This window comes from Tiliqua scincoides, chromosome 9 (genome assembly GCF_035046505.1).
Source record: "Tiliqua scincoides isolate rTilSci1 chromosome 9, rTilSci1.hap2, whole genome shotgun sequence".
Classification (NCBI taxonomy): Eukaryota; Metazoa; Chordata; class Lepidosauria; order Squamata; family Scincidae; genus Tiliqua; species Tiliqua scincoides.
In genome coordinates this window covers 9,272,503-9,291,866 of record NC_089829.1, presented here as the reverse complement: position 1 = coordinate 9,291,866, position 19,364 = coordinate 9,272,503, and the positions used below count along the sequence as shown (strand labels likewise).

The 19,364-nt window shown below is 46.9% G+C and overlaps 1 protein-coding gene and 1 pseudogene across 1 annotated transcript; one reads left to right on the top strand and one right to left on the bottom strand.

The window, feature by feature from the left end:
* Nucleotides 1-9,518: 9,518 nt before the first annotated feature.
* CFAP107 (cilia and flagella associated protein 107) lies at nucleotides 9,519-19,364 on the bottom strand. Its single transcript, XM_066637882.1, has 4 exons — nucleotides 19,254-19,364; nucleotides 17,365-17,478; nucleotides 13,196-13,373; nucleotides 9,519-9,756 (listed from the first exon to the last, which is right to left on the bottom strand). Exons 1-4 carry the CDS (start codon nucleotides 19,362-19,364, stop codon nucleotides 9,551-9,553), a joined length of 609 nt encoding a protein of 202 aa, XP_066493979.1. The 3' UTR covers nucleotides 9,519-9,550.
* LOC136661005 (5S ribosomal RNA) lies at nucleotides 16,789-16,908 on the top strand (annotated as a pseudogene).

Genomic DNA, 19,364 nt, shown 5'->3' with positions numbered 1-19,364 from the left:
TTCAAACAATTTTCTCCCCAAATTGGTTCACTTCCTGCACCAGAGGTCAGTGGAAGACAATTGCTCAGGGCAGTGAATGTCATCCCACCTCTGTGGCAGTGAGTTCTGTGGATCAATTATGTCCATTGTGTTTCCTTGTATCCATCAAATGTCTCCAGCCTGACTGTTTCACCAGAGGAGGCAGAAGTTCTCAAACTTTTCAGTCTCTAGAGCCCTTTCCACTCTTGAATGGTGTCTTGGGGAGCCTTGCCGGTACATGTGAAAAGTCTTAGGGAGAGCCAGAGTACCACCACATACATGGAGTGGCACAGCACCAAACCCAGTACTAAATACCAAGGAAGAGGAGGGGAATGAGAGCCACAAACAGGGGAGGCAAGAGGGATGGATGAGAAAATTAGGCAGGGGAAGATGGCGGCCACCTATGCTCGTGGAGCCCCTGATGGGGTTTCGGGGAGTCCCATGGCTGCTAGGAGCACACTTTGAGAAACACTGGCTTAGAGCAATGGAGCAGATCAAAGTAAGGGTTAGTGGCAGCAGGGGTTTTACTCCCCTTAACCATGCACTTCATTTCATAAAGAAAATTGATGTTTGTTTCCATAAATGGAGCAGACACTGCCCACTGCTGTAGCCACAAGACAGCTGTGCGGCGATCAAATGTTGAGGGTGAAGGATAAGGGGTTCTTAAAGAACTCTACAAACCACATCCCCTGATTCTTCCCAGTTTAGTCATATATAGGTGCTAAATAGGCCATCCTGAAAGGCATGGGGTTGAGCACTCTCTGCCCCCTGTAATTAAAGCATTCTGGATGCGGGGGGGGGGGGGGATATACCTCCCTAAAGGAGAGGGTTGCCAACCTTCCAGCAATGACCTGGAATCTCCCTGAATCAGCATGAACCTCTAGGTGACTCCTGAAAGCCATCTTTGCTATTTTAGCAGGGCCTCCAGGAATTTCTGTTATTATTTCATCTTTTCCATCATGTACTGGGGAAAAAACAAACAAACCAGGAAGAGCTTCAGCCCTATTCATGGAGAATCCATGCTCCTTCCCGAAGGCTCAGTTTTCATTAAACGGAAGTTCAACCCATTTAGGGCTCAATCCTAAGCAGGTCTATTCAGAAGTAAGTCCTATTGTGTTCAGTGAGGCTTACTCCCAGGAAAGTGAGGCTAGGTTTGCACCTTATTTATTTTATTTTTTCACATATTTATCCTGCCCTTCCGCCAGGGGGCTCAGGGTGGTATACATGATTCTATCCCTCATTGTGTCCTCGCGACAACCCTGTGAGGTAGGTGAGGCTGAAAGAGAGTGACTGGCCCAAGGTCACCCAAGAAGCTTCATGGCTGAGCAGAGAGTCACACCAGGATCTCCCAGGCCTAAGTTCCACATCGGAACCACTGCACTGTGCTGGCTTGTGGAGAGAAAACGAAGAACTTGCTGATAGGATTTTAACCAGTTGCTCATTTATAAACACACATATTAAACACATATATCAGACTACCAGTATTAATGTTCTGGCTTTCCTGCTGTGACTCTTTGCACACTCAGGTTCTTTCACAACAGTATTTCCAGGTATGGGTCTGTGATTGCCCTGTTATGTCTAGTTGGGCCTCAGGGATGTGGAACATTGCAGGTCTTGCAATATCTGGTCATTTCCGCCTCTGTTGCAGGTCAACCACTGGGACACAAGATCTGACCGAAGACAATTCCAACCCTGCTGCCGGCTGCTTTATTGATGAAATCAAACGCAGCCTTTTCTCGCAAACTAACTCCCCAGGATGGTTGCTGGTCGTGTTACACGAACAATCATTCTGAAATGTAATGCCAGGGCCCTCCTGCAGAAATTATTCATAATGAGTTCACCATGAAGGTGTCCTTCCGAGTGCTAAGGGCTGTTGGAGACATGGAGGGTTGTCATAGCAATGCCTTCAAGCTAGACTGCGAATGCTCCAGTCACAGGAATGCTCTCCAAAGTCAACGTGATCCGAGATGCACCTAGACACACTTTCATAAAAAATGTTTTCGCGTTTGTGTGCGGCCCGGATGGGCTCCAAAGCTCTTGCATGCGCTCAGTGGTGATTGTCAATCTGCAGGATGCTCAGAGGCAGTCTTGCCCTGTTTTTTCTTCTCAGGTTCCAAAGCTCTAGTGTACGTTTGAAGGGCAGCCTCCCCACAGCAATGTGCTTTGGCAGCATGGTGATCCGCCAATTTCTGAGCCAATTACTCTTTGGAATGACCATAACACTGACGTGCAAAGTGACTTTCAGAAACAAGGGATGAGATGGCAGGAAAGGGGAGTTTTTTTCCACAGAATCATAGAAGTGACCCACAAGGTCATCTAGTCCAACGCCCTGCCTATAGCAGGAATCCTCCTAGAGCAGTGGTCTCCAAACCGTGGCCCAAGGTGCATCAGAATAATGATTCCAGGCAATGAGGTGTGGCATGGCATGGCATGACATGGCGGTGGTGAAGCCTTACCTTTCTGCATTGCAGCCAGCAGTTTTTGCACCTGATCTTCACCCAGCCATCCAACGGTCAGTTGCTTCCTCCGCAGAGCTTTCTGGTCTGCCACAGAGCCTTCTGCGGTGACTTTCTGGGGAAGCTTCTGACCGGTGTGTGGTTGTGTGTAGATCAGGTGCGAAAACTGCTGGCTGTGGTGTGGAATTGTAAGACTTCACCACTGCCGCGCTGTGCCTGGCAACATTATTCTGGCACACCAGATCTGGCTCATGGGTTGTGGTTTAGCCCATGTCCTAGAGCAGGGCTCTCCATACCCTGGCCCACAGGCTGGACCCGTCCCCCAGGTGAACAGTGCTTACCGTTCTGCTGATGTTCTGATAAGCTGGGGCAGGAGGTCTGGTCTGGGGCAGGAGGTCTGGTCTAGAGGGTAGAGCCTCCATTTGCCTGAAGATTAACATCCACAAGGTCGCCAGTTCGAGGCCACCGGCACCGTGCGACCTTGAAGCAGCTGGCAAGCTGCAGCTGAGCTGTTCCATCTGCTCGGAGCGTGGGAGGATGGAGGCCAGAATGTTAAACCAGATCAGAGTGTAACAGCTTGAATGTGGTGGTTCTTGAAAGAGAGAACCTTCTTTCAATTTGTAAAAATCCCTGCGTGGATTTAGTAAGCCTGCCTGTGTAAACCGCCTTGAATAAAGTCTTGAATAAAGACCAAGAAAGGCGGTATATAAATACTGTATATTATTATATTATTATATTATAAGCTGATGTTCTGCATGGTCGATCTCCCCAAAAACACACCATGGCTAGCTGCTTCTGTTGCTCCAGCAGCCATTGTGCCCAAATTTCTTGACAGAAATAGCTGGCCAGGGCTTGGTTTGAGGAGATCAGTGACATGGGACAGTGGCTCCTGGGTGGAATGGTAATCCTATTAGCACTGGGGAAGCCTTTCCCGGCATGCAGCAATCTCCAGTTTGAAGACCACTGAACAAGAGCAGCAACTTCTAGCTCCTGTAAGGTTTCAGCACCATTTGCTCCGGACAGCTCATGAACATTGAAAAAACAACATTTCTCTCTTGAAACACACCATGGCCCAATGTCAAGGAGGAGAGAGGCCCATGATCATAATGGCAGAGTACACTTCCTTTAATTCCTATCAGTGGAAACCATTTTAGATGTCATAACATGGCAACAATTACAATTATATGTTACCTGGTTGTGCATGGCAGTATCCTGTGCCACATTACCCTGTACATTTATATTAATACAATGCCATGGGAGGATGAACTAGCAGTTTCCTTTGCCATTAGTGCTGGAAGGACTTAGGATTATCAGCCTCTAGGCTGACACTGGTGGATTCCAGCAACCACACTGACATCTGGTTGGGTAGAGATTTAATAGGGCAGGTAGGACAGGGAAGCTGATGATCTCCTGGGAATCCCCCCCCCCCCAATAAAAAGTCCATCCATGGACCTCAGGCTAAGAACCACTGTCTTAGAATGAGGGCAGAAAACATTGCACTCGCCTGAGTCTGGCTTCATGATGATATCAGAAGCCAGATCAGAGCAAGGGCAATGAATCTAAAAGGGGGTGGTGAATAAAGCCTTCAACCAGGTCTCTATGGTGTCAATTCAGCAGTAGACCTCAGAGGTGTAGCAGCACACCAGGCCCCTATTCTCCAGGGCTTCCACAGCACAGCCGATGCATCAAGACACCCATGGCAACCTTTGTGTCTTCTCTTCAGTCAACAGTGAGGACAATGCTTCTTAGCCTTATTCTAGGGTAGGGGTCTCCAAACTACAGCCCGGGGGCCAGGTGCAGCCTGCGGTGAGCCTCTGTGTGGCCCACAGTCACTCTCTGGTTCCTTTTGCAAGCCTCTGGACCAAACACAACCAGGGCTGTGCTCTGATCATGTCCGGAGGGTGTTCTGAGGGCCTAAAAACATCACTTCCTAGTTTTCCTAAAAAATTGTAAGTAATTTTTGGTGCCCTCTGAAGGCCTTAAAAGGCCTTCTGGGGAAAGGGAGGCCCCTATGGCCTCACAACATGCTTCCCCAGCCCTTAGATCATGCTTCAGATGTTTCCTGGTTCTTACGATGCTTATTCCTGCATATTTAAGTAAGCTGCTTGGGACGTGGGGGAATGGGAGTCCATTTAAGTGTGTGCTTTATTTCTGTCAGTGCTTGGAGAATTCCTGGAAATTTGAGCCCATTCATTCATTTATTCATTCATCAAAGTTTAATCTCTAATGCATTTATTTAAATTTTATATTTAAAAATTTTTCTGGCCCTCAATGCTGTGCCAGATATTTAATGTGGCCCTCTAGCCATAAAGTTTGGAGACCCCTGTTCTAGGGCTTTGTGGGGAGGGGGGAAGGTTCTTGCCAGCAGCTGCAATTTCCAGAAATGTAATTGCAGCCGCTACCCCAACTGCCCCTTCCCCCAAAAGTACCTTGCAGCAAACGGGAGTGCAATTGGTGTCAATAGTGATTTCACCCATAAGAACATAAGAACAGCCCCACTGGATCAGGCCATAGGCCCATCTAGTCCAGCTTCCTGTATCTCACAGCGGCCCACCAAATGCCCCAGGGAGCACACCAGATAACAAGAGACCTCATCCTGGTGCCCTCCCTTGCATCTGGCATTCTGACATAACCCATTTCTAAAATCAGGAGGTTGCGCATACACATCATGGCTTGTACCCCGTAATGGATTTTTCCTCCAGAAACTTGTCCAATTCCCTTTTAAAGGCGTCTAGGCTAGAGGCCAGCACCACATCCTGTGGCAAGGAGTTCCACAGACCGACCACACACTGAGTAAAGAAATATTTTCTTTTGTCTGTCCTAACCCGCCCAACACTCAATTTTAGTGGATGTCCCCTGGTTCTGGTATTATGTGAGAGTGTAAAGAGCATCTCCCTATCCACTCTGTCCATCCCCTGCATAATTTTGTATGTCTCAATCATGTCCCCCCTCAGGCGTCTCTTTTCTAGGCTTAAGAGGCCCAAACACCGTGGCCTTTCCTCATAAGGAAGGTGCCCCAGCCCCGTAATCATCTTAGTCGCTCTCTTTTGCACCTTTTCCATTTCCACTATGTCTTTTTTGAGATGCGGCGACCAGAACTGGACACAATACTCCAGGTGTGGCCTTACCATCGATTTGTACAACGGCATTATAATACTAGCCGTTTTGTTCTCAATACCCTTCCTAATGATCCCAAGCATAGAATTGGCCTTCTTCACTGCCGCCACACATTGGGTCGACACTTTCATCGACCTGCCCACCACCACCCCAAGATCTCTCTCCTGATCTGTCACAGACAGCTCAGAACCCATCAGCCTATATCTAAAGTTTTGATTTTTTGCCCCAATGTGCATGACTTTACACTTACTGACATTGAAGCGCAACTGCCATTTTGCTGCCCATTCTGCCAGTCTGGAGAGATCCTTCTGGAGCTCCTCACAATCACTTCTGGTCTTCACCACTCGGAAAAGTTTGGTGTCATCTGCAAACTTAGCCACTTCACTGCTCAACCCTGTCTCCAGGTCATTTATGAAGAGGTTGAAAAGCACCGGTCCCAGGACAGATCCTTGGAGCACACCGCCTTTCACCTCTCTCCATTGTGAAAATTGTCCATTGACACCCACTCTCTGCTTCCTGGCCTCCAACCAGTTCTCAATCCATGAGAGGACCTGTCCTCTAATTCCCTGACTGTGGAGTTTTTTCAGTAGCCTTTGGTGAGGGACCGTGTCAAACGCCTTCTGAAAGTCCAGATATATAATGTCCACGGGTTCTCCCAAATCCACATGCCTATTGACCTTTTCAAAGAATTCTATAAGGTTCGTGAGGCAAGACTTACCCTTACAGAAGCCATGCTGACTCTCCCTCAGCAAGGCCTGTTCATCTATGTGTTTTGAGATCCTATCTTTGATGAGGCATTCCACCATCTTACCCGGTATGGATGTTAGGCTGACTGGCCTATAGTTTCCCGGGTCCCCCCTCTTTCCCTTTTTAAAAATAGGCGTGACATTTGCTATCCTCCAATCTTCTGGCACCGTGGCCGTTTTGAGGGACAAGTTGCATACCTTAGTCAAGAGATCTGCAACTTCATTCTTCAATTCCTTAATAACTCTTGGGTGGATGCCATCAGGGCCCGGTGACTTATTGATCTTTAATTTATCAATGAGGTCTGAAACATCTTCTCTTTTAACCTCTATCTGACTTAACTCCTCGGTCAGGAGTGGCCGTTCGGGCAGCGGTATCTGCCCGAGGTCTTCTGCCGTGAAGACAGATGCAAAGAACTCGTTTAATTTCTCTGCCATCTCTAAGTCTCCTTTTATCTCCCCTTTCCCTCCCTCACCATCCAGAGGGCCAACCGCTTCTCTGGTGGGTTTCCTGCTTCTAACATATTTGAAGAAGCTTTTATTATTCCCCTTAATGTTGCTGGCCATGCGTTCTTCATAGTCTCGCTTGGCCTCCCGTATCACCTTCTTACATTTCTTTTGCCACAGTTTATGTTCCTTTTTATTCTCCTCATTAGGGCAAGACTTCCATTTACGGAAGGAAGCTTCCTTGCCCTTCACAGCCTCTCTAACTTGGCTGGTTAGCCATGCGGGCACTCTCCTGGATTTAGTGGAACCCTTCTTTCTTTGCGGTATACACCTCTGCTGGGCCTCTATTACTGTTGTTTTAAGCAGCCTCCATGCACTCTGGAGAGATTGGACTCTTTTTACCCTCCCTTTCAACCTCCTTCTAACCAGCCTCCTCATTTGGGGGAAGTCTGCCCGTCGGAAGTCAAGGGTTTTTGTTAGAGATTTGCCTGGTATTTTTCCCCCAACATGCATTTCAAAACGGATCGCAGCATGATCACTGTTCCCCAATGGCTCAGTAACGTTTACATCTCTAACCAGGTCCTGCATACCGCACAATATTAAATCCAGAGTCACCTGTCCTCTGGTGGGCTCCGTGACTAGCTGCTCTAAGCCACAGTCATTTAGCACGTCAAGAAATCCGGTTTCCTTATCGTGACCAGAACACAAATTGACCCAGTCAATATGAGGATAATTGAAGTCCCCCATGATTACAACCCTGTCCCTCCTTGTCACCTCCCTGATCTGTTTCCTCATTTCAAGGTCCCCATCCGATTTCTGGTCTGGAGGACGATAGCACGCCCCCAGTATTATACCACCCACACTTCTCCCCTGTTCATGCCTCCCTAGCAGATCATCAAAATGCCCCTAATTCTGCAAACAGGGTGGTGAGGTTGACAATCCTCATTAGCAGCTGTGGCAGTGGTGGGGGGTGGGCAGCTGGGACCTAAGTAGAGCAACCTCCATGTGCATCTCGCTCGGTGCTAAATGGAACATCATGCTGCCTGCAGCGACTTGTGGGGCACGATGTGCACGCGCAAATTTGTGACATGTTCTAAATAAAGCATGGATGAGCTGCCCTGTGTGAAGTGTCCAGCTCCCCCTAAAATAAGCGTGCTAATTAGCGCGAAAGGTACATAGGTGCTGTTTGAAGGATGACTTTGCCACCTCCTTCTGGCAATACCTCTTTGGCAGCTTGGTGCCGGTCAGAGTGTAATGGGTGCAACTTTTTGTGATATATAGATACAGTGACGAGGAAAGCTGCACTTGGAGCAGAAAAAAAGCAGCAGGCTTGCAAACAGCCTAGGAAAGGAGCTGGCTCCCGTTTCTGCATCTGCCTTGATGCAGCCACATCCAGAGCCTCTGAGAGAGGAGTGCAGGGGGCACGTCATACCTCAGTCTAGGGTCAAAAAGGGGGCCCAGGAGCCAAAGGAGCTGTAAATTTCCTAGGATCTCAGCTGGCTTCGCAGAGTGAAAGACAGAGCCTGGGTTGACCAGGGGGACAGGTCTACCAAGCAGTAGGCCTAGGTTCCACATTGGGAAGCCTAACAGACCTGAGCTCCAGAAACTTTTTTGGCTGTCACTGCCCTCCCCTGCCACATTTTGCCCCTTTCTGCCCCCATTCCACCTGCCCTCCTGGCCCCCCAAGCCACTATCATGGGTCATTCAGATGAGCTGCATGCTTTGGATATGAGGCAGGGAGAGAAGGACCCCATTATGATGTTGGTGCCATCCATCTCACCACTGCCTTGGACTGCTAAGTAAAGGAGAGAGTCAGCAAACCCTTCTGGACAGAGGAGAATTTGGGAAGATCTAAGACCCCTCCCCTCCTTTGGGCTCTTTGAGCCTATGAGATTCCACCCCAAACCTGAATTTAGTAAAATGAGCTGCTAGTGCGCCTCTGTGGCGCGCTAGCAATAATTGCCAGGCTGTCCCCCCCTATCAGCCGGCAACAGGGCTTTGCTGCCAGCTGATTGGCTGGCTTGCTTAAGGGGGCGGGACATGCCTAGGCTTGTGCTGCAGATTGGCACGGAGGCTGCACCAGCCAGCTTCCTTCCCCTCCTCCTCCGCCAAGCCAGTACCTCGGCGTTCCGTAGGTGCCGCAGCCCGCCTCCCTGGCTGGCTGGCTGGCTGGCTGTCCGTCCTCCTCCTCGGCGTCGGTGCGTGTCCCCCGCACCCTCCACCGGCTTGGAAGCTGCGCGGGGAAGCAAGCCCCGGGGGGGGAGGGGAGGTGGGCTGGGCTCAGGCGAGAGCTTGGGGATGGGGGCAGGAGGGGGTCATTGTGCGGTCAGGCAGAGGCCAGGCGCTTGCCCACCCTGCACCCCCCAGCACCCATCCAGCGAATGCCTCTGTTTTGCTCCCCCCCTGGAATGCCTCCAAAGGGGAGGGGCCCCTGCAAAAAGGTGCTCCGTCCCCCCGCGTTCCATTAGAAAAAAAGCCCTGACTGATATATATATATATATATATATATATATATATATATATATACACACACACACACACACACAGAGAATGTAACATGTTGTAAGCAGAATAAAATAAACATAAAGTTTGCAAAGAAAAAAGAAAAGAGCAAGGCAACATGAGCTTGTGCGAATCTATTGCATGTAAGATGTGGGCCAACTGCGTTTTCTTACAACGGGACACAGAACATTCCTTTTGGACGAGGGTTGGGTAAAAGTGCTGCCTTCAATCAGCTGTTGCATGGCAGCTGAGCTGTCCCACACCATTTTACCCGTATCCTTCAAGGGTTCTGGGCAGCCACTGAGCCTGGTTGACTTTGGGGATGCGAGTGGTGTCGGGTCTTTGACGCTCAGGATATGCAGAAATGAGGGGCTTGGTATAGGATACGGTGTACACGCTGTTCATCAAGCCTTGCTCTTGCTGGTTCCACTTTTTGAGAAGGTGCTCAAACAGTCCATAGTTGGTGGGGGGTTCTAAAAGAGGAAAGGAGGTTGAAAGTCACAAATGTCAATTTTTGTTTAATCAGAGAGGATTGGAGTACCAGATAATGAAGAATAAGACCCAGGGATGGTCATCACTGTTGTGCTCTGTTTGAGGGGCCCCAGAAGTCATTTTTGGAGACAAAACCTAAATGGATTTTTATATTATATTAAAAATATTTATATACCACTTTTCAAAACAGTGTTCCCAAAGCGGTTTACATCTAAATAATCAATATATGGCTCCCTGTCTCCAAAGGACTCACATGCTAAAACAAAAATAGAAGAGACACCAGCAACAACCACTGAAAAAAATGCCTTGCTGAGGTGAAGAGGGACAGTTGCTCTCCCCCTGCTACATATAAGAGGACACCAGCTTAAAAGGTACCTCTCTGCACAGTTAGCCCAGTCAGATTTTTCATCCGATTCATCATGGTGATTCTCATGGTTATCTGTTGAAGTTAACTTATGAGGATATTCTGGTTGGATTTCAGGAAGAAATTTTAACGGTCAGGGCAGTTTGGCAGTGGAACAGATTGCCAAGGGAGGTGGTGGGTTTTCCCTCACTGGAGATCTTCAAGAAGAGACTCGACAGACACATGCTTTAGGAGGAAATGATCTAGGAAGATTTCCTGCTACAGGTAGGGGGTTTGGACTAGATGACCATGTGGCCCCTTACAACTACATGATTCAATGATTGATGTGGGGGCATGCACATGTTTAAGCTAGGGAAACATTAGTGGACTGGGAAAAGAGGGGGCCTCTATCCAATATAAGAATGGGATGAATGCAATTAAGTCATTTCTGCCCAACATTGCATACATGCAACAGGGATCAAATATTTACCCGTGGGCTGGGCAGAAATGGGTTAACCTGCCCTTATCCTTTTAAAATCACATGGTTTGAATGAGACAGAGGGTTCCATTATTGCACGTGGAAAGGGTCAGTTATCTGCAGTGTAGTCAGACCCCACCTGGAATATTGTGTGCTACACTTTTAAAGGAATATTGACAAACTGAAGCAGAGACACTGGGATATTGAGGAGTTTGGAGACTGTGCCCTACAAAGGTAGGATGACTTGGGCTAGTTCAGTTTGGAGAAAAGAGGGTTAAGAGGGGACATGACAACTATCCATAGATATCTCTAGGCTGTCATGTGGAGGATGTTCTCAGTTTCTGGTGGTGGTGGTGGTGGTGGAGGAACAGGACAGGTTTAAGTCTATATCCCGAAACATTCAGATTATGTTTCTGTGGTTGTTGATCAATGCAAAGGCACACTGATAAGCACTGCACTAGAAGTATTTTGATGAAATCACACATATAACAATCACATCAAGGTTTGTTTTTTTTCATGAAGCATCACTGAGATTAAAAAAAAAAAAAAAGACTAATTTGGAATCCCGATCCCTAGGAAGAAATCTGAATGAATGTTTTGGAACCATATCTGATGAATCTGCTCCTTAGCTTCCTTCTCTTCTGTTGCTGCAAAAGAGAACACTATGGGAGAACTGTAATAGGGGCTGATTTTCCCAACATGGAGAACATGCTGCAATGGGCAAAACAATAGTTTTTGACTCCCCTCTGTCAGGGCAGAGGATGACAGTCCTAAACAGAGTCAATGTGCTTGATCAGATGTTCCAACCATTGGTGTTTCTGGAGGGGGGGAGGGCAAAACGCTAAGTTGAGCAGGCTCCCCAGTGCTGGTGGAAGGCAGTCCCTCTCCTTCGCCTTCAGAGCCAATGCTGGCTTTGCTTTCACAGCCACCATTGGTTCCGAAGGCAAAGGGGAAGGGCTGCCTTCCACGCCAATTACATTCCCAGAATTTTTGTCAGGTTCGGATTCCAAATTCTAATACTCTCACTGACAGATTCCCTATTCACAATGGTGTTCGCCAGGGTTGTATTCTTGCTCCTTTAATATTTAATTTATTTTTATCCGATTTACCTTCTTTTCTTTCTTCTTCTACTCATTCTACTCCGATCTTAAATGGGGTCCCTGTCTTTACTCTTTTATGTGCAGATGATGCAGTACTATTATCCTTAACTAAATTGGGACTTCGCTGCATCTTGGCTACATTTCAGGAGTACTGTACACTTAATGACCTAACAATTAATTTGAACAAAACTCAAATTATGGTGTTTTCCCACTCTTGGTCACCTATAACATGGACGATAGGTCCAAACATATACAAACAAGTCCAGCCTTATAAATATTTAGGTCTTATTTTTCATTATAAACTTTCTTGGTCTCTTCATAAGAAAGCTATCATTTTGTCTCTTTCCCCCCAACTTAAAGCAATATTAAATTTTTTTACAATGAAGGTAATCAGTATGTTCCCGCTGCTATCCAGATTTTTCAGTCCAAAATTCTTTCTCATTTGTTCTATGGTGCTCCAATTTGGATTAAAGCAATTAATAAGGATATTGACCAGATTGTAGCATCTTTTTTTCGCAGAATTCTAGGGATCCCAAATTTAATTCGTGTCTCCACAATTATCCTAGAATTAGGTATTCATTTACCAACAACTACAGCCTGGTTACTCACCTTTAAATATTGGCTTAAATTGTTTTTAAACTCTCATTCAGGTTCCTTTTTATATGATTTGTTAAGAGATTCTTATTCTTCTTTTTGGTTTCGGTTGATAGAAAATAAACTTGTTTCTCTTGATCTCTCATTAGAATCCTTGGCAGATATGTCTTACAAGAGCATATTCATTGATAAAAGACAAGCTCTTAGCATTTGAATTCAATTATCTAAGTATTAATCTTAACCCTATTTGTTCCCCTCTTTCTTTTGGCTTGGCCCCATCTTTTAATCATGCATCAAATTATTTTTATACATTAACCAACCCGTTACATAGGCGAGCCTTTATGTTAGCTCGTTTTAATATTTTCCCCTCGGCAGTTCATTCAGGCCGTTTTTTTAACATTCCACGGGAGAAAAGGCTCTGTCTCTTCTGTCATGAGTCGCCTGATTTTTTGTTTCATATACTCTTTCTTTGTCCAGTACACCTTGACATTCATAATCATTACCTAAATTCTTGGATTTCCTCTGACCTAACCCCTTCTGATATTACTCTCTCCAGGTTCATGAGTGATGTTTGTGACTCTTTAACTGCAGCTGTTGCTGGTTATTTATCCGATATTCTTAAAATAACATTGTCAGAATTTAAATAATTCTGGTATTTTGTTTTAAATTGTTGGGTTGTTATGCAAATTGTTACGACAATTGTAAAGTAAGTGTTAATTGTGTTGTGTTGATATGCCAATAAAGGTTTTAGAAAGAGAGAGGGCTGCCTTCCACCAGCATTGGGGAGCCTGCTTAACTTAGCGTTTTGCCCTCCCCTCCAGGAATGCCAGTGCTTCCAACCTCCCATGCTAGTACCCCACAACCAAGGTCACTTTGTCATGCTGTCGTGATACACAAACACCTACCAACAATTGGGTAGTCTGATTTCTCTGGAACCCAAGCCATCTTGTGTCGATTCCATTTGCGAAGTGGAGGTAGTATGGGGTTGTAGCCATGTCTCATGTACTGGTCATCATACTGTGTTACCAAGTTTCGGTGGCTTGGTTCTTCATGATGGGTCAGGATGTACTTTCTTGGCAAACCCTAAAATCCAATTTGCTGATTTTAATTTGACTTCTGGTAGTTTCTGGATGCTGAGGTCCCTGAAGAAAAACCTTTCATTGGGTGCCCCACATGGAATATTGGGGCCCCTAAACTTCCCAGTGGTGCCGCTTCCCACCCTCTGCATTGATGAAGAGATTTTTGAGAGTGGCACCTTCTTTACCCTACCCACTCTTGAAGGACAAGAGAAAGGGGAGCTGCTGCTGCATCCCACCCCCATTTATCTATGAGAAGGAAAGTTCATAGGCAGCTTTAAAAAAAAAAAAAGGATTAGACAAATCCATGGAGGATAAGTCCATCAATAGCCATGTGAAATCTCCAACTTCAGAGCTAGTATTGCCTCTGGAAGTCAGTTCAGGAGAGCAAGGGCAGGAGAGGGGATTGACTACATCTCATGCTTGCAGGTTTCCCAGAGGAATCTGGTTGACCACTGTGGGATGCTTGATGCTGGACCAGATGGGCCTGATCCACCAGGGGATTTCTTTCTTATGAGGATTTGAAGAAGTGGAGCTGCCATCACTGCCTGGTCCTGCATGAATCTCCTATAGGAGGACAGGAGCCTGGGTGGATCAAGTAACAGGCATGAACTCCTGGTTGTTGCCCAACCTGGTTGGTTGGTTGGCAACCTTCAGTCTCGAAAGACTATGGTATAAGCCTACAGCACCCGGTATTCCCAGGCGGTCTCCCAGCCAAATACTAACCAGGCCTGACTCTGCTTAGCTTCCGAGATCGGCCTGACTCCTGAATTTGAGGGGTGATGCTTCTGGACATCAGCAGTCCCCAGTGACAGGATCAATTCGTCCTGGACAACTGTGTCCTGTCAAATGCATCCTGGTATTGGACATCTGCACCCGTTCTTGTTGCATCCGGGACATTTGTGTCCCAATAGATGCATATTTATATTAGATGCATTTTTTTATTTTTCAAATGCAAAGGAAGGGTTAGGACTGGGATAAGAGGTTTAGGATTCCTCTTCCTAAAGAGGAAGAGTCTGACTTCCGACGGGCGGACTTCCCTCAAATGAGGAGGCTGGTTAGAAGGAGGTTGAAAGGGAGGGTAAAAAGAGTCCAGTCTCTCCAGAGTGCATGGAGGCTGCTTAAAACAACAGTAATAGAGGCCCAGCAGAGGTGTATACCGCAAAGAAAGAAGGGTTCCACTAAATCCAGGAGAGTGCCCGCATGGCTAACCAGCCAAGTTAGAGAGGCTGTGAAGGGCAAGGAAGCTTCCTTCCATAAATGGAAGTCTTGCCCTAATGAAGAGAATAAAAAGGAACATAAACTGTGGCAAAAGAAATGTAAGAAGGTGATAGGGGAGGCCAAGCGAGACTATGAGGAACGCATGGCCAGCAACATTAAGGGGAATAATAAAAGCTTCTTCAAATATGTTAGAAGCAGGAAACCCGCCAGAGAAGCGGTTGGCCCTCTGGATGGTGAGGGAGGGAAAGGGGAGATAAAAGGAGACTTAGAGATGGCAGAGAAATTAAATGAGTTCTTTGCATCTGTCTTCACGGCAGAAGACCTCGGGCAGATACCGCTGCCCGAACGGCCCCTCCTGACCGAGGAGTTAAGTCAGATAGAGGTTAAAAGAGAAGATGTTTCAGACCTCATTGATAAATTAAAGATCAATAAGTCACCGGGCCCTGATGGCATACACCCAAGGGTTATTAAGGAATTGAAGAATGAAGTTGCAGATCTCTTGACTAAGGTATGCAACTTGTCCCTCAAAACGGCCACAGTGCCAGAAGATTGGAGGATAGCAAATGTCACGCCTATTTTTAAAAAGGGAAAGAGGGGGGACCCGGGAAACTATAGGCCGGTCAGCCTAACATCCATACCGGGTAAGATGGTGGAATGCCTCATCAAAGATAGGATCTCAAAACACATAGACGAACAGGCCTTGCTGAGGGAGAGTCAGCATGGCTTCTGTAAGGGTAAGTCTTGCCTCACAAACCTTATAGAATTCTTTGAAAAGGTCAACAGGCATGTGGATGCGGGAGAACCCGTGGACATTATATATCTGGACTTTCAGAAGGCGTTTGACACGGTCCCTCACCAAAGGCTACTGAAAAAACTCCACAGTCAGGGAATTAGAGGACAGGTCCTCTCGTGGATTGAGAACTGGTTGGAGGCCAGGAAGCAGAGAGTGGGTGTCAATGGGCAATTTTCACAATGGAGAGAGGTGAAAAGCGGTGTGCCCCAAGGATCTGTCCTGGGACCGGTGCTTTTCAACCTCTTCATAAATGACCTGGAGACAGGGTTGAGCAGTGAAGTGGCTAAGTTTGCAGACGACACCAAACTTTTCCGAGTGGTGAAGACCAGAAGTGATTGTGAGGAGCTCCAGAAGGATCTCTCCAGACTGGCAGAATGGGCAGCAAAATGGCAGACGCGCTTCAATGTCAGTAAGTGTAAAGTCATGCACATTGGGGCAAAAAATCAAAACTTTAGATATAGGCTGATGGGTTCTGAGCTGTCTGTGACAGATCAGGAGAGAGATCTTGGGGTGGTGGTGGACAGGTCGATGAAAGTGTCGACCCAATGTGCGGTGGCAGTGAAGAAGGCCAATTCTATGCTTGGGATCATTAGGAAGGGTATTGAGAACAAAACGGTTAGTATTATAATGCCGTTGTACAAATCGATGGTAAGGCCACACCTGGAGTATTGTGTCCAGTTCTGGTCGCCGCATCTCAAAAAAGACATAGTGGAAATGGAAAAGGTGCAAAAGAGAGCGACTAAGATGATTACGGGGCTGGGGCACCTTCCTTATGAGGAAAGGCTACGGCATTTGGGCCTCTTCAGCCTAGAAAAGAGACGCTTGAGGGGGGACATGATTGAGACATACAAAATTATGCAGGGGATGGACAGAGTGGATAGGGAGATGCTCTTTACACTCTCACATAATACCAGAACCAGGGGACATCCACTAAAATTGAGTGTTGGGCGGGTTAGGACAGACAAAAGAAAATATTTCTTTACTCAGCGCGTGGTCGGTCTGTGGAACTCCTTGCCACAGGATGTGGTGCTGGCGTCTAGCCTAGACGCCTTTAAAAGGGGATTGGACGAGTTTCTGGAGGAAAAATCCATTATGGGGTACAAGCCATGATGTGTATGCGCAACCTCCTGATTTTAGGAATGGGTTAAGTCAGAATGCCAGATGCAAGGGAGCGCACCAGGATGAGGTCTCTTGTTATCTGGTGTGCTCCCTGGGGCATTTGGTGGGCCGCTGTGAGATACAGGAAGCTGGACTAGATGGGCCTATGGCCTGATCCAGTGGGGCTGTTCTTATGTTCTAATGTAGGATATACAACAGTGGTGGCCAAACTCACTTAACATAAGAGCCGCATATGAGAAACTTCAGATATTTGAGAGACACATTATTTAAAAAGCATTTACATTCTTAAATATGCAGCAATTGTTACCCTGCACATGCCTGATCTCGTCTGATCTCGGAAGCTAAGCAGAGTCAGGCCTGGTTAGTACTTGGATGGGAGACCACCTGGGAATACCAGGTGCTGTAGGCTTATACCATAGTCTTTCGAGACTGAAGGTTGCCAACCACCAACTACATACTTAAATATATTTACTCACCAGGAGCTTTATACTTACGTTTTAATCCTGTAGACTCTCACTTTATACCCAGGAAATAATTGTAAAGCTCGCAAATTATTTATTTATTTATATGTCAATTTTGATGCCTACAGGAGCTCAGCCAACGTACTATATGTCAAAGAACTGCATGTGCCCTGCAAGCTGTGGTTTGGCCATGCCTGATATATCACATGGGATTTGTTTCCCAGTTATAGTTTGTTATCCAGTTATAGTGGGTTTTTTTTTTTTGAAATACCCCAGATGTGAATATCCAGGGATGCCAGGAACTGAGATGCATTTGACCAGGACACAATTGTTCAGAATGCAAATACCCTAGTCTAGCAGTCCCCACCTAGCTTACCCACACGCCCCCACTGCTATCCACTTACATCCAGTTTCTTCTTCATCCTCCTCATCACGGTTCTGTCTGGAACCTCCATTGGGAAACGAACATAGTCTCGTCTGTAGACGCTCTTGCTGGGTTCCCCATTTTCTCTTATGAACTAAGATAATTCAAACCAATGGCATTTATTTATTTATTTATTTATTTATTTATTTACTTACTTACTTACTTACTTACTTACTTACTAAGGAACAACACCACCCATGGATTATCTACTTGCCTAGAAGGCTGTGAGCAAATTCCTGGCCTGGCAAATGTGGTCTTTTGCATTAAGTAGAAGCTGACCATGTAAGAGCCCATTGTCTGGGAGAGGGTCTTTTACCCTTTCTCCTATGCCTGATGTAAAGCACCCCCTACCCTCAACCTCTAATTAACTTCACAGGACGGAAAGACAGAAGCAGCATCCGTCCCCCTCCCTCCCAACCAATAGCAGCTTCAGCAGGTGTGACTTGCATTGGGAATGGGAAGTAAGAATCAGGTGTGTGGCCCAGCCAGTAGGCAGCACAGCACAGATCCATGGCTTCTTCTGCAGGAGGTGCAACTTCTCTCCTACCAGACCCCTTTGTTGGACAGCCACAGCTACCTTGGCTGACTTGGATGGAGGCCATCTGGGTTGAGCACTTTTAAAGGAGAGCCTGCAATATCCCTGGCTGCCACTAAAAGGCACCCACACTCGAGCATGACCTTAACTTACCCCGGGCACATCTCACCTTCCTGGCAGCACCCACTGCACACAGGAAAAGGAAAGGCATAGCCCACCTCTGGACCTGAGGTTGAGAAGGGAAGGGTGTTGTTCTAGGTGAAGGAAATGAGGGAAGAGGGGTTGAGAGGGCCACTACTAAGCTAGGCCCAGCACTCAGGGGCCAGCTCTGTCTTGTCTCTCTCACTTCACTGCCTTGTCTTCCTTTTATGTTAAATTGTGCTTCTGCAAGTTGGGAGCAAGCTCCATTGAACTGGGTGGGTTTCATCCTCTGCTTTGGAACATGTGCAGTAAGGAAGGGGACCGTATTTGAGCATGTACAGATTTAATCAGTTACTGCAATTTCTCAGTGCGGAGAGACAGTAATTTGTCCTGGATGGAGTCCCAGCCCAAAGTCCACTTTCCTGCTTCCCAAGGAGGCCAACCAATGCCTCTTGGAAAGCCGTACACAAGGCATGAAGGCACCAGTCCTCCCCTTGCACTTGTGCAGTCCACAAACTGGTATTTGGAGGTGTACTGGCTTAAAAAAAAATCAATGTGCCTGGTGCAGTCTTCTCCCACATCCCAAGCCTGGCACCATGCCAGTCCCCCAGGAGATGGTCTGGGTTGTAGGCTCCTAATTCTTTTTTGAAGGACCAAGAGACTGACCACATCAGCCTATATTTGTCTACTCTGAAGAAAGATCCACTGTCTTTAATGGGCTTAATCTCAAGAGTGTGCATAGGAACGCAACCCAAAAACCAAATGCTTGGTACTGCCTAGTACCCCCTGTGGGCATGGCTACAGGGGGACAGACTGGGATGTGACAATGGGCGTTGTCATGAAGAGCTCTTGCCCTTCAAACATCACCACTGCACCACCTGTAAGGCTTAAAGTAGCAATCCTGGGCATGTCTACTCAGAAGTAAGTCCTATTGTGTCCAATGGAGTTTACTTTCAGGAAACTGTCTATAGTATTGCAACCTGTGTCTCCCAGAGCACCACTTTCCCAGTCTCTGAAGCAGCTGCAGGGAGCAGCTTAGGAGTAGAACAAAATCCACGGGTGGTTTTAATCATGGGTTTCCCACATTATGGCTCCAGGTTTGGAGGTGATGCTTCCTGGAAGTCTTCCTCCTTCTTCTTTCCCCTCCCTCATGCCTTTGTTTTGGCTTTCTATTCCTCCTCCCCCAAACTTACCTTCTTCCTTTCTTCCAGCCAGTTCCCAATGAGCACTTTAGTCGAGTACTTTGGCTCGATCCTCCAGCTGGGGAGGTACCATTCTTGCACATCCCTATAGGGGGTGAACAT

Coding starts and splice junctions, on each gene's coding strand:
- CFAP107 (XM_066637882.1), bottom strand. CDS start 19,364: ATGTTCACCCCCTATAGGGATGTGCAAGAATGGTACCTCCCCAGCTGG. Junction 17,479..19,253: donor GGCTGGAAGAAAGGAAGAAG/GTAAGTTTGGGG, acceptor GAATTATCTTAG/TTCATAAGAGAAAATGGGGA. Junction 9,757..13,195: donor ATCAGACTACCCAATTGTTG/GTAGGTGTTTGT, acceptor TTCCTCTTTTAG/AACCCCCCACCAACTATGGA.